General features: G+C 41.6%; 1 protein-coding gene across 4 annotated transcripts in view; it reads left to right on the top strand.

Annotated features, from left to right (window-relative positions):
* zfand6 (zinc finger, AN1-type domain 6) overlaps nt 1–15,255 on the top strand; it is a 54,135-nt gene that overhangs the window by 36,237 nt on the left and 2,643 nt on the right. For 2 of the 4 annotated variants that reach the window (XM_080214134.1, XM_080214136.1), the window contains exons 4-7: nt 2,650–2,745; nt 13,688–13,797; nt 14,721–14,948; nt 15,098–15,214. In XM_080214134.1, the coding sequence (XP_080070260.1) occupies nt 2,650–2,745; nt 13,688–13,797; nt 14,721–14,948; nt 15,098–15,214 (551 nt within the window). The remainder of the gene's footprint in view (nt 1–2,649; nt 2,746–13,687; nt 13,798–14,720; nt 14,949–15,097; nt 15,215–15,255) is intronic. The other 2 variants (XM_080214137.1, XM_080214138.1) reach the window with 2 other exon arrangements.

Genomic DNA, 15,255 nt, shown 5'->3' with positions numbered 1-15,255 from the left:
TGTTGACCATCTAGCTGATTTATGCCCCCCTGTTATTTTGTAGACCTTTTATAAGCTCACCCCTAAGCCTCCTATGCCCCAGGGGGGGAAAATGTCCCAGTCTGTTCAGCCTCTCCCTGTAACCCAAAATCAAGTCCCTGTCGCATCCTAACAAATGCTTTCTGCACTCTTTCTAGTTTAATACCATTTCAATAATAGGGTGACCAGAACTGTACACAGTATTCCAAATGTGGCCTTAACAATGTCTTGTACAACTTCAAGACGTCCCAACTACTGTATTCAGTGTTCTGACCAATGAAACCAAGCATGCTGAGTGCTGCCTTCGCCACTCTGTCAACCTGTGAGTTGGGGTGAAGATGGGCCATGGTTACTTTTTAAGCCAACTAGCTGCCCTTTAAGAAGTTTAATGGTCCAGCTTGAGTGTTAGTGGGTGGGTGGAGTTGGAGTCAGGATGGGGCGTATGTGATTGGGCAGTCAGTTGTATGGTTACTAGTTTTTAATCTGTCTAACATTTCTGGATAACTCTGCAGGGGACATACTGCGGAACTCTCCCTGACCAACTCCCATTGAAAGTTGAGGCTTTCCGGGCCCCTGTCGCGGAGGTCCATGTGTCACAGGGTCCCGATGTGCGTCTCCAGTCTCCTCCAGATTGGTGCACTATGTTGTGTAATTGCTTGTCGAATATTTGGAGCAAACTCGTTTATAAGCTTTAAATACCCAAGTATGATTTGGTAACATTAGATTTAAGGTGATGCTATATGGTAATGAGAACAGAAAATACTCAGCAGGTTTGCCAGCACTTGTAGAGGGAGAAACTTAATGTTTCAGTGACCTTTCTTCAGGAAGATAGGCCATCCTTATGAAAAATTAACTTCTTTCAGGTTTTTATTTCAATTTTCCAGCATCTGCAGTATATTGTGTTGAAGCTACATAGAATTTGAGTTTGAATACAAGGGGAGGAATGTTCTATTCAGCACAAATGAAAGGTTCTAGAAAATGTGGACTAATTATGCTGTGGGACGAGTGGGCAAATAGAAACCAGTAATGTTTTTGTCCTTTTGAGTCAGTCTTTTATTCTCTATATAGCTTAATGGTAAATATATAAAGGGGTTAGAACAAAACAGCCCGGGAAACAGGCCCTTCGGCCCAACGAGCCTCACAGGTTGGAACCTGTGAACCTAAGGAAACTTTGGAAAAAAATCTCTTCACAAAAAAGTAATGTACCACAGGTAATCATAAGCTTTAGAAGTTAACCAATGACTAAAATGAACTGTCACTAGTGATTTACTTTCATTTCTAGATTCTGTCCTCAAGTCATAACACCCTTATACTTTGTTCAGTTTTTAACATTCAATCCTCCACTCAATTAATGCTTCCATCTGTTCAGTTCAGCTGCTTTGCCCCTTATTCCAAATTTTCAATCCTGATCATGCTTAGGTGCAGGAAGTTCAAAAGTAAAATCCCAAAAAAAAACAGGTACGCATGTTTGCCTCTTTAAGAAATCACTTCAACAGCATAACGTATTATTATCCAAACTTTTTCACTACTTAACTTGGAGTTTTATGATTTTCCCTGGTTCTATGTGTCCTTATCTATGGTTCTCATCAAATTAAAGATCCTAAACTTAGATCCCTGAAGTCCTCGTGTCAATGTTTTAACATGCTGGTTGAAATTCTTTACTCTATTTTTAGTAGATTTGTTTACATGTGTTGTCACTTGTAAAAACAGCAGAGTAAAGCATTTTCTCATCATGTTCACAGGTTGGTGCCTCTGGGGGTGCTACTTTATGGCTTGATTGCTGTGGCCTAGACTATGAATTACGGCCATATGATATGACTGGTCAATCGGGCTGCATGGCAATTGCTAAAACACAAAAGCTGAAAATCTACAAATGACCATTGTTCTCACCTCGATTAAAGGCAAAATGCAGCGGATGCTGGAATCTGAAAAATAGAAAATGCTGGGGAAACTCAGCAAGCCTGACAGCACCTGTGGAGAGAGAATAGAGTAAGATGTCTCACAACACCAGGTTAAGGTCCAACAGGTTTATTTGGTAGTAAAACCCACAGGCTTTCGGAACTGGTTGTTGCTTCGTCAAGTGAGTGGAGAGTTCTGCTCACATACAGGGCAAACTCAACTCACCTGATGAAAGAACAGCGTTCTGAAAGCTTGTGGGTTTTACTACCAAATAAACCTATTGGACTTTAATCTGGTATTGTGAGACCTCTTACTGTGTTTACCCCAGCCTCACACTGGCATCAGAGAGAACAGAGCCAACGTTTCAAGTCTGGGTTATCCAGAGTCAGCGTTGAATCTCTTCCCTCCACGGATGCTGTCAGAACGTCAGAGTTTCTCCAGCATGTTCTGTTTTTGTTCTCCCTTCTTTGCATTCTCTCAAACAAAACTGATCAAATAATAAAGAGAATTAAAGGGATCCTACTCCTGTTAAAATCCCAGTCACAGGACATTATTTTAAGCTCATTGTCAACTAATTATAGATAAGAATTATTGTAATTTGTAATGTGGAGTAAGGTGGTTGTAGTTCTACGCTGCTGCATTATCAATCTGATTTTAAAAATAAAGTTAATATAGTAAGGTAATAAATGGAGAAAGAATGTATGAACTGTTGTATGTTTACTCAACCTTCAGTCCACAACCAATAATGGGAAGAGGGAAAAGGGGAAGAAAGCAAAGAGAGAAGAAGGGAAGATCTATTAAAAGAGAGGGAAGAAAGGGAAGGAAGAGGTAAGAAAAAGGGATAGAAGGGAACATAAACTAACTGAAGAAGGATTAAGGAAAATGTAGAAGGAAGTTAGAAACTGTTCAGATTTGGAGTTATGATGAAATGGGTATTGTGTGCACTGAACATTAATAAACTTTGTGGGTGACTTGGCTTCTCACCATTAAGGTGTATGCTGATTTTTATTTTCCCACAGTAAGAAGTCAATGTCTGTGGTTATTCCAAGCTGTTAACAGCAATGATGAGGATTTTTTAATCATGTCGCATTTTTGGCTTTTTAGTTTTGTCCTGAATGGGGGTTATGCAATATCAGTTACTTTGCAAGAACACTTGATTAATTTTAGTAATGCAATCTTTAATGGATGGTTTCTGACCTTTTTTCAGTTTTAAATTTTTGTATATAACTAACCAATGTGTGAAATAGCCTTCAATAATACACTTATTCTTGACATAAAAGTATTTCCACAAAGATAGCCTTCACATATCAAATGTTTACCTATACAAAACAGGTAAAGAATTCAAAATTTAAGAACTTTTTCAGTTTGTGACTTCCTGCTAACATTTAGAGGGCAAAAGTACAAGAAGAGTCAAGTGCTTGGTAATTAATTGACCGAACTGATGATAAATTAAAATCTGTTTACAAGTTAGGAAATGTTTCTCATTTAAAATTGATGTGCCTACACAGCCTGCTTGGTTATTTAAAAAATAAAAGCTTTTTGTAACATCTCTTTTACAGTAGAAGAAATTAATAAAGTAGAATTGCTGTAGGGAAATGTTAAGGTCTCGGTATGAATTATAGGAACCGTGATCCATTTGGTTTCTTTCTCCAGGCCACAGTTTGGAACTGAATTCTTTTGTCTTTTGGCTTGTCTGAATGTGATAGAAAGTAGGAAAATATTTTAAACTATATGGATGGAGAAAGAAGCCAGGAAAATGTGGATTTTGTAAAGTGAATAATGGGGATCAAGGGAAATTAATTCCAACTGCTCTGACTTGGACCAGTCACATCTTGACAGCTCAGTCTCTCTCCCTAAGACTAGTTCCACAAGATTCACAAAGTTGCGTTTCTGACAGGTGCAGTTGCTCTTTTGCAGATTGCGAGCTTCATTAAGTTGGCAATGCCCTGGGTCTCTCGAAATTCCTCTCTCCAGGCTGCACCTAGCTACTAAATGGCTCCCAGAGATTCTAAGTCCTAAATGCCCAGTACAGAACCAATGATCTTCATTCACCTTCTCAGCTCCACAAGACTTCTGAGCCCATAACTGTTCAGAGCCTGCTCACAGCAACATCTTTTTGGTATGGCCACTTTCCCTGCTGCAGTACACTCCAATTAATTGAAACCAGAGAACCTTCTTAACTCCATTAATTTCCATGATAATGTGGCCTTTCACGGTTCTCTGCTTTTAAACTAACTTAGATTTAACTGCCAAAACACAATATCTCTGAATTGCATTGCAGACTTGTCTCCAGCCAAGTAAACCCGCTTGTTTTATAGATCCACCGCTGCTTCTCTAATTCTGTTAAACAACAGGGGTAGCCTTAGAACCATAGAAAATTACAGCTCAGAAACAGACCTTAGGCCCTTGTCTGTGCCGAACCATTTTTTTGCCTAGTCCCACTGACCTGCACCTGAACCATATCCCTCCACACCCCTCTCATCCATGAACCCGTCCAAGTTTTTCTTAAATGTTAAAAGTGACCCCGCATTCACCACTTTATCCGGCAGCTCATTCTCTGCGTGAAGAAGCCCCCCGCTAATATTCCCTTTAACTTCCTGACCTGTCACTTCTTCTTTTTGGTGTTCTGTAGATCATTTAAAGCTCAGCATTTTAGTTATTTTGCCTTAACAATAACTGTCATCCTAAGACTAAACATTGCCTCTAAAGTAAAAACAAAAAATGTTTGAAAAACGCAACAGGTCTAGCAGCATTTGTGGAATAAGAATAGTTAATGTTTTGAGTCAGTATGACTCTTCAGAGAAGTTTTATGGACGCATAGAATCATAGAACCCATACAATGCAGGAGGAGGCCATTCGGTCCATCGAGTCTGCACCGACCACAATCCTACCCAGGCCATATAACTAAAATCACAGAGTATATTGTTTCTTGGTGTGGAACTAGTGTAATCAGGACGGAAAGGATTTCAGAATCTTTCATTGTACAAGGTTTGCGATCCATTCTTGCCCCGATAATTGTCACTCGGGGGGTGGGTATGGTTACTTGCTGATCAAACTCTCTGCAGCAGCACGTGGCTTTGTGACAGGCTGCCAGCTCCCCTGTAACCCCATATATTTACCCTGTTAATCCCCTGACACTAACGGGCAATTTAAAATGGCCAAGCAACCTAACCTGCACATCTTTGTACGCTGGGAGAAACCAGAGCACCCGGAGGAAATCCACGCAGACTTCACACAGTATCCAAGGCCGGAATTGAACCCAGGTCCCTGTCGCTGTGAGGCAGCAGTGCTAACCACTATCAACTCACAACATTAATTTTATTTTCTCCCTCCTTAAATGCTCCCAGACCTGCTGAGACTTTCTAGCATCTTCTGTTTTTGTCCCAAATTTCAGCATCCACAGTATGAACTATATATTACACAGTTAATGTTTTAACCAATTTTTGTATAAAGTTTCAACCCTGTGTGCAAGTAGCCTCCCACCCCATTATAGTCAGATTTATGTTTTTACTTGAAGTTGAATTTAACAAATTAATTTGAGATGTATTAACTAAGAGATTTTTCAGTTTTAGTTAATGTATTAACTGCAGCTTATCTCTCTCTCTCTCTCCTGTTCTCTGAACAGCTGAATCCTTTTGGCAAATGCTTGAGAATTTGGGATTACTGTTTATTCCTTTCTATTTCCTTCTGCCTTACCTTGTCTCTCAATTAAGTTGTAGTTTCCTTGCCAGCCAAGGATGCTCCACAAGCCACACTGGAGTGATGTTTCAAATATTTGTTCTTCATGGGACAGACACCCAAAGTGAAGTAATTCAATTGGCTGCAACGCCACTCTCCGAATGCAGAGATTAATTGGGTGGCGGAGCAACATTTAAAATTGAAGAGGGGTTTGTGTTTATTGTGACAGGAGGGCTGGCCCCAAAAATAACTTTGCTTCCACGTAGCGAGGGGGGGAAAAGTGGCGCACACCCAGTATTCAATTCAATGAGGAAAAAGAACAGGAGCGTAGGATGCAAGGAACACAAAGGTGTGTAAGAATTATGAGTAGTAATGGAGGACAAGAACAGAGTGCAGAGGGGAATGGGTTCAAACGCTCAGGCACTCGTATAATATGTGTAGAGAATAAAATTAGATAATGCAGAGTTGTCATGGGGGACGGAGGGGAAGGTGGGGGGTTGGTTGGAAAAAAAAATTCATTTGACTGAACCTTTACTCCATTACCAGGTAACAGTACAGAAATCAAGGACACAAAAAGGGATGGGTTGTAACAATACTTGCTATGGAAGGGTTTTCAGCGTTAGAAAATAAATACAGAAAATAAATGTATTTTAACATGTACAGTTAGTCCCTGATTGAACTAAAGGACTGAAAGGGTCCACCACAGTTTTGAAACTTCTCAGACTGTCAATTTATTAGTAAAGTTAAAGCAGACACTTGAATGTAGCACTGGGACAGTATCAGTGGACAGTTTCACCCATCCGTGGGTGAAAGAACTGCTCAGAGGAGTAAAATGGTTGAGAATGTATTCAACGCTTTTCTGTATCAGCGAGTGACCAGGCAGGAAGCAAACAAAGTATTTGATTCTGAAGGAAAAGCTGGGGCAGGTCAGCAACATGAAAGATGCTGGGGGTGGCCATTGCGGGCGAGGGAATCTGCTGTAGGGCAGGAAATGGCACAGTTTGTGTTGGAAGAGGATGAAAGGAGTCAAAAACTACAGAGAGATGGGTGAGGATTTAGCCCGGATAAACTGGAGAGGCAAAGAAACCCCGTAAAGCGATATGAAAGATTAGAATGTGAAATTGCACACAGTCTTGCAGCACTCTCCAGTGGAAGGAAGAAGCTGTTTCTAGTGTTCTGCTTGGCCATTTAGGCTAAAATAAAAGCTTAACGAGAGAAAACGAGTGAGAAAAATGTGAAATACTTGATCTGAAAACTCAATTGGAATAAAACCACAAAGAGTACGTTGTTTCTTGATGTGGAATTAGTGTAATCGAGACGGGAAAGGATTTCAGAATCTTTCATAGTACAAGGTTTGCGATCTATTCTTGCCCCGATAATTGCCACTCGGGGGTGGGTATGGTTACTTGCTGAGCAAACACTGCAGCAGTACGTGGCTTTGTGACAGGCTGCCAGCTCCCCTAGAATTCTCACCAGTTGCACTTCTAAGCCTGTGGACGTGGGATGTGCAACATGCAAAAGGTTACCGCTAATGAAGTTAAATCCAAATAGCAATTGACCTGCTATTGTGATATTGTCAGAGCACCAAGGGAGTAACTTTAATGAAAGCTTGAAACTCGTACAGCTCCTAATTCCTACTGGCTCTCCAGATTGGATACGCCAGTAGCACTTAAAGATATAGATCCCATCCTTATACAAAACCCCATCACAGATTGGAACAGGATCAGGGTGATGGTAACTGAATCCCATTGCGTAACATTTCCTCAGAGCAAAGAGATCATAAGACGTAGGAGTAGAATTAGATCGTTCAGCCCAAAGAGTCTGTTCTGCCATTCAGTAAAATCATGACTGATTTGATGTGGTGATAACCCTCAAATACACTTTCCTGCCTTATCCCCATAATCCTTTATTCCCTTACTGATTAAAAATCTGTCTATCTCAGCCTTGAACATATTTAACGACCCAGCCTCTCTAGCACTCTATGGTAAAGAATTTCACAGATTCACTCCCCTCTGAGAAGAAATTCCTCCTCATCTCTGCCTTAAATGGGTGGCCCCTTTCTCTGAGATTATTACCTCCAGTCCTAGGCTCTCCCATAAGGGGAAACAACTCCTCAGCATCTATCCTGCCATGCCCACTGAGAATCCAGTTTGTCTCCAGGCCACCTTTCCTCCTAAACATCAATGAGTACAGGTCCAACCTATTAAACCTGCCTTCATAAGGAAATCCCCCGTATCCGGGATCAACTAGCGTACATTCTCTGGGCTGCCTCCAATCCCTTAGATAAGGGGCCAAAACCGTTCACAGAATTCTGGAATTTCTAAGTGGAGGATTTTGTGTAAACGTCATTAAGAACCAATGGGACAAAAAAATGAACGTGGTGAGATTTACGGTAGGAGGTCTTCTGGAGCCAGAAGCTGCAATCAGGAGAGTTGTTTAGCCAGCATGTAACAAGCCCAGTGGGAGGGGTGCAATTCTATGTTTACTCCATGGAAATGAAGCTGGGCAAGTGGATGCACTAACAGTGAGGGAGCATTTTAGTGACAGCGACCATAATATAATTAGATTTAACATCACTTCGGGAAAAAGACAGAACAGGAGTAAAAGTTCTAAAAGGGGGGAAGACACATTTTACAAAGTTAAGAGGTAAAATACTGAAAGAGGACTGGGGTATAGCTTCCAGAGAACAATTTCAAAATTGAGATTCTAGGACACAGTATAAACATGTCTCCAGAAATAAAAAGGCTGGCACTGCCAAATCTCCTGGTTATCTAGGAGCATACAGGGTAAGATAAAACCGAAAAGAGAACTTATGAAAGCCTCAAAATGCTTAATATTTTAGAAAACCTAGAGGATTATAGAAAGTACAGGGATGAAGTGAAAAAGGAAATTTGGAAAGCAAAGAGAATATTGGCAGGTAAAGTCAAAGAAAACCCCAAGATACTTTACAGTACATTTTAAAAACAAGAAAATTAAGGAGAGGTTAGAGCTTATCTGATGCCTATGGTAGCTTGTGCATTGATTCAGAAGATGTGGGCAGGGTTCTCACTAAGGAGAGGGATAATGCAGAGATTCTAATTAGAGGAGAAAGGTGAAATATTAGATACAATAAGCATGGTGAGAGGGGATTTACGGGGGGACTGGTATCCTTTAAAGGTGGATTGTATCCCAGGCTGTTGAAAGAAACCAACGAGGAAATGGTGGATGTTCTGAGGATCGTTTTCCAATCCTCATTTGATACAGGTGAGGTACCAGAGGATTGGCTGTCAGTGAATGCTGTACCATTATCCTGAAAGGATGAAACTGTGTAGTTTTGGTCGCCGCACTTACGCAAGGATATTTTGGCCTTGGACGGAGTGCAGAGGAGGTTTACTAGGCTGATACCGGAGTTGAGGGGGTTGAACTATGAGGAGAGGCTGAATAAACTAGGCTTGTACTCGTTAGAGTTTAGAAGAATGAGGGGAGATCTCATTGAGACATATAAGATGATGAATGGGATGGATAGGATAGAGGTGGAGAGGCTCTTCCCGCTCAGAAAGGATAGTAGGACTAGGGGGCACAGCCTCAAGATAAAGGGGGGGACGGTTTAGAACAGAGTTGAGGAGGAACTTCTTCTTCACTCAAAGGGTGGTGAATCTCTGGAATTCTCTGCCTGTTGAAGTGTTGGAGGCTGCCTCACTAAATATATTTAAGACACGGGTTGATAGGTTTTTGATAGGCAAGGGGATTAAGGGTTATGGGGAGAGGGCAGGAAGGTGGAACTGAGACACGACAGATCAGCCATGATCTTATTGAATGGCGGGGCAGGCTAGATGGCCTACTCCTGCTCCTATTTCTTATGTTCTTATGAAAGGGATTGGCCTATAATTATCTGGCCTGTCGGTCTGACTTTGTAGTGGAGACGTTGTTGGATTTAATTGAGAGAGAGAGGTTATACTATCACCTTAGGCATGGATTGATCAGGGAAAACAAAGGCTTGGATGATCAGAAATAGCATGATTTCCTTAGAGGAAGATTGTCTTCCACAAAATTTGATTTGGGTTAGTAACAAGGAGAATTAACAAGGTTAATGCAGTGGATGTTGTCTATATGGATGTCAGCAAGGCATTTAACAAGGTTCCATGTGACAGACTGGTCAAATAAATCCCAAAGGATACGGGAAGGATAGCAGGTTGGATCCAAAGTTGACTCAGTGACGGGAAACAAAGAGTAATGGTCGATGGATGTTTCTGCACATGGAAAGCAGTTTTGCTTCCAGTGGCGTTCCACAGGACTCAGTGTAGGACCTCTTGCCACTTGTTGTATCTATTACTGACTTGGACTTAAGTGTGGGAGACTTGATTGGGAAATTTGCAGATGACGGAAAAATTGGCTATGAAGTTGACAAAGAGAATAGCTGTCAACTCCAGAACATCAATGGTTCGGTTGAGTAGGCAGAATACTGACAAATGGAATTCAATCTGGAGAAGTGTGAGGTAATAACATTTGAGGAGGGCAAACAAAGCAAGGGAATATTTAATAAATGGAAAGATGTTGAGAGGAGCTGAGGAAGTGAGACAAAGCTTTTGAATACTTTGACCCAGCTGTATAGCTAAATGTGAAGTTTGAGGAGTGTATATAGTCTTGAAGTTTGAGCTGATTTGTAATAGTTAACAGCAGCATTGTGCCGTACAGAGCAAGAAGACTTCGAGGGCAGAATGGAGTTTGCCCACAGTCTGCAATTGCACCTAAAGTCTTGAGAGCGTTAAAGTAACATTTTGATTTATTGTCATGTATTGGGATACAGTGAAAAATATTGTTTCTCGTGCAATATACAGACAAAGCATAAGGGAGGATGCAGAACATAGGGTTAATTGTAGCTAGGGTGCAGAGAAAGATCAACTTAACGCAGGGTAAGTCCATTCAAAAGTCTGACGGCGGCAGAGAAGAAGCTGTTCTTGAGTTGGTTACTACGTGACCTCAGACTTCTGTATCTTATTCCCGATGAGAAGGTGGAAGAGAATGTTTGGGGTGAGTGGGGTCCTTAATTATGCATGTCCACAGGTCCCTAAAGGTGGCAGGGACAGGTGGACAAGGTGATAAAGTACATGGAATGTTTTGCTTTATTGAGTGAGAGATTGAATACAAAAGCAGGGATGTAATGATGGAACTGTATAAAAGGTTGGTTTGACCACCACTGGAACTTTGTGTAGAGTTCTGATCACTGCATTACTGCAAGGACATAATTGCTCTGGAGAAGGTACAGAGATGTACAAGAATTTTGTCAGGGCTTGGAAATTGCAGCTATGATCAGACAGGCTACTGTTATTGTCCTTGGAACAGGCTGATAGATGACCTAACAGGTGTACAAAATTATAAGGGGCCTAGATAGGGTTGACAGGAAAGATGTATTTACCCCTAGCTGAGGGGTATTGACTAGTAGAGGATTCAAGGAGACATGAGAAAAAACTCTACCCAGAGAGTGGTGAACATCTGGAATTCTGAATTGATGATACTGAAAGACTCAACACATTTAAAAGATACCTGTTCTGCACCTGAGGTGCTATAACATGCAAGGCCATAGGTGAGGTGCTGGGAAGTGAGATTAAAATGAGTGAGTATCTTGTTATCTTTCCTTTGTCGGGCACAGACACAATGAGCTGAGTGGCCTCTGTGCAGTAATATTTCTCCTGGTTCTAAGCTCTGGGTTCAAGTTCCATTCCAGAACTTGCTGCATTGTGTTTTCTTCAGGTGGCCAAACAGTGACTGTCAACCTACAAATCCTTCTAAAATGTTTTTGACAGGCACTAAATGTGGCCAGAGGCTCCTTGTCAGCCATGCTTGATGCAGAGTGGTGCTCTTCAAGCAAAACATATGAACGTATCTATGACTTAGGAGCAGGAGTAGGCTCCTCGAGCCTTTGACATTAGGCTTGTGATCTGATCCTGGACCACAAGCTACGTACAGAAAACAGCTATGAGCAAGAGCTTTGTCTACTTCATATGTCTCGTGGCACAGTGGTTAGCACCACTGCCTCATCGTGCCAAGGACCTGGGTTTGATTTCCGGCTTGGTTCGCTGTCTGTGTGGGTTTCCTCCACGCTCCAAAGATGTGCCAGTTAGGTGGATTGGCCATGCTAAATTGCCCCTTAGTGTAAGAGGGACTAGCTAGGGTAAATGCATGGAGGGTAGGGCCTGGGTGGGATTATGTCCAGTGCAGACTTGATGGGCCAAATGGCTGCCTCCTGCACTGTAGGAATTCTGTATCCTACAGGAAGTCTTCTAAATCTAATAGTTTATTGCAGGTAAAGAAAGAGGCAAGTGGCTTAAGAAATATTAAGGAATATTTTGGTATTGCAGCACAGAGATACGGAAAAGACAGTAGTAGTTGAATTAGTAAAGCGAGGTCAGTAAAGGTCATGTCTCAAGCACTCTATGATACACCTCGATTAATGAGGAAGTAATAGAGACGTCATCCATGATCTTTCAGAACTCATTAGATGCACTGGAGGAGAACAAACGTTTTTATTCACAACATTGTAAACCAAGCATTGTTGACCTGTTGGCCTCGTTTCAGTAACGGGATAAATTAAACCAATACTCAACTGAGCTGATCAGGGATTTGTAAAAAGAGTTCATAGTTGACTGGCCTGATGCAATAGAAAAATATGAACGGGGGATACAGTCAATTTAAGTTCATGTAGATTTCCAGAAATCCCTTTACCTAGTGTTGGATAAGAGATTTGGTAGAGAATTAGGGCCTGTAACATAAAATGGAAAGTATTTTGCAGGTAGAGGTGGCAGAACGGAATACAGGAAAGGGTTACTATTGGTGGGAGAGATACTTGCTAATAATAAGTTAACAAATGAAGTTTAAAATACTGCAGTGTGTGTGGGAACAAGAACAGAAATTGTTAAATTTCTGTGTGCGATCCATAAGTTTTTAAATGGGGGTGAGTAAATTTCTTGTTTAAAAAAAAAAGGGGGACAACTAGGGTTTTGGAGTTTGGATTGAGGGTGGGGTGGTTTGTTATGATTCCAAAACTAGTGGTCCGTCCCTTGCCGGTTACTGCACCTGATAGATGCACAGTATCTGTAAGAGGCCAGGAGAGGCTTGTTGCTAACTGGTCTTGCAACAGAAGGAAGAGGTGTGATCAGGAATCTGAGATGGGTTGTCTGAAAGAACAAAGAAAATAGTACAGCACTGGAACAGGCCCTCCTGCCCACCAAACCTGTGCTGATCATGATGCCCTGTCTAAACTAAAACTACGTGCACTTGTGGAATCTGTATCCTTCCATTCCCATTCTATTCATGTATTTGTCTCATTGCCCCTTAAATGTCACTATCATACCTGCTCCCACTACCTCCCCAGGCAGCACGTTCCAGCCATTCATCACCCTCTGTGTATAAAAAAAACTTGCCACACACAATCTCCTCTAAACTGTTCCCCACGCACCTTAAACCTAGTACTTGCTTCTTTCCAAGGGTAGAAAAGTCATCTGACTATCCACTCTGTCTATTGCCACTCATGATCTTGTAAACCTCGATCAGGTCACCCATCAATTTCTGGTTTTCCGGTGAGAACAAACTGAGTTTATCCAACGTCTCCTCATGACTAATACCCTCCAGACCAGGCAATATCCTGGTAATCTCTCCTGTACCCCCTCCAACGCACCCACATCTTTCTGGTAGTGTGGCGACTAGAATTGTACACAAGACCCCCAATCCCACCGTCTGCCTCACTAATTAGTAGTGTTGTGCCTGCGTATACTGCAGATGTGCTGGTGGTGCAATGGAGGAAAGATGCCTGATCTAACTGCTCTCTCTGCCGTTTCTCTCCAAGTTGTGCCTGAGGCCAGGGAAATTCTGTTCCCAAGCAGTGCGATGTGTGCTGATCAGTGCTTAACTTGTATTCAGAGGGGTGCTGGACAGTGCCAACAAGTGTGGGAGCAAATAATGACAGCCAAAGCAGAAAATGGAGCTGTGTAAAATTAGCGGCTGATACATTCCAAGATGTTTGTGAAGGTCTTGTCACTTGTCAATTATAGGTTAAACTCTACCTGTTGTATTTTACTTATTTTTTTAACCATTTTTTTTCTGCTTCCTTTTGTAGATCAGTGTCCAACCAGCTGCTGCTGCTATCCCGTGAATCAGTAACAAATCCCCAGAGTGATGGGGACCATACAGAAGATAACCAAGAAATGACTAAAAAAGAATTGCAGGGTAATTCTCCTTTTCAATATCTTTACCATAAGATAAATGCACAGATTTAAACCTGTCTGAACATTAAAAATAACAGCATGCCCATTAGGTACTTGTTAGGTGGTAGCCATCCTGCACTCAATATTATGGGGGAGATATGATTGAAGGTGTTTTTAGGAGACTAAATAATGTAGTTTAGGGTGCCTAATGTGTCTGAACAGTTCGTCAGTCACATCGGGTGTGGGGCATTTGCAATGCAATCACTTTTAATCGAGCAGGGTCTCCACCTCCAATTTCAAATTTGTTCCAGACTGCTCAGATTCACTATAAAGATCAATTGTCCCTCTTCTCTCTTTCTTTCTCCTTTCCACTCACCTTTCTCTCTCCTTTCTTTTCTATTTCCCCTATTCGCTCCCCTCACTTCTCTCTTTTACCTCCTCTCCACCCACCCCAACCCTTGCCTCGATATCCACGTGGAACATCATTATGCATCTGGTGCCCATTCTTTATGTTGACTTGTTGCATACATTAGGCTGCCATAGTTGGCTAGTTACACTGAAGAAAATCATCTAGAATTCCTGCCCCAGTATAATGACAATTTGCATATCTGCAAGATTGTTTCTCTGTGTGCATGTGAAGCAAAGGCTGGATCAGTCAGGTTTGGCTGTGACGTCTTCTATAGCTGAATAGCCTCCTGATACCAGGCTCACATGAAGCGAGAAATAGAATTGAATAAAACACAAAATTGTTTTTACAACTTTTAGATTAATTGCATGAGAATTAAACTTTTCACTTGGCCGATATTTAGCATTTTCACACTTGTTTGCTGGTAATAATAAAATTCCCTTTATTAAAACAAACTCCAACCTGATTAAAATGGTAGAGTGGTGTCGGAGTAAAGGAAAAAGTGCTTGAAATTTCAACTGGTCTGATTCTTGTGGCAGATTTGGGTGGGAATCTACTGTTAGAGAGAGCAACGCTGGACAGTTGTGACAGATCATTAGTGGGGAATAATGGCGAAGACTGTTCAGATTACTCCAGCTCGTCCAAGAACACAGACACAGGGTACAGCTATGATGCTAGCACAGAGAGTGAGGCAGATGACTGCATACCGCTGGAGGAGGTTTCACGGAGGACTAAGAGAAAAATAGAGGAGGCATACACAGATCTAGGTAAAACTTTCTTCTTGGGATGTATACTGTGTGCACATAATACTGTGGCGGTTTTCCCTTCTCTATCTTCCACCTTTCCCCATAGGGGCACTGCATATGATCCGCGTACAGGTTTTTGATTAATCAACTTTATAATTATCTGTTTAAAGCTTCCACATCTGAAGAAATTGCACAGACTTCTTCTGATGGACAGGACAAGTCCCCTGAAAAACCCAAGCAGAAGAAGAATCGTTGTTTTACCTGCCGGAAAAAAGTGGGACTTACAGGTCAGTATAGTCTGTTAGGCTGGAATTCAGATCTAGGGTAT

This window comes from Carcharhinus amblyrhynchos, chromosome 28 (genome assembly GCF_965287045.1).
Source record: "Carcharhinus amblyrhynchos chromosome 28, sCarAmb.v2.hapA, whole genome shotgun sequence".
In the NCBI taxonomy this organism is placed as follows: Eukaryota; Metazoa; Chordata; class Chondrichthyes; order Carcharhiniformes; family Carcharhinidae; genus Carcharhinus; species Carcharhinus amblyrhynchos.
The sequence above is the reverse complement of the archived record's forward strand: the minus strand, read 5'-3'. Positions and strand labels throughout refer to the sequence as shown.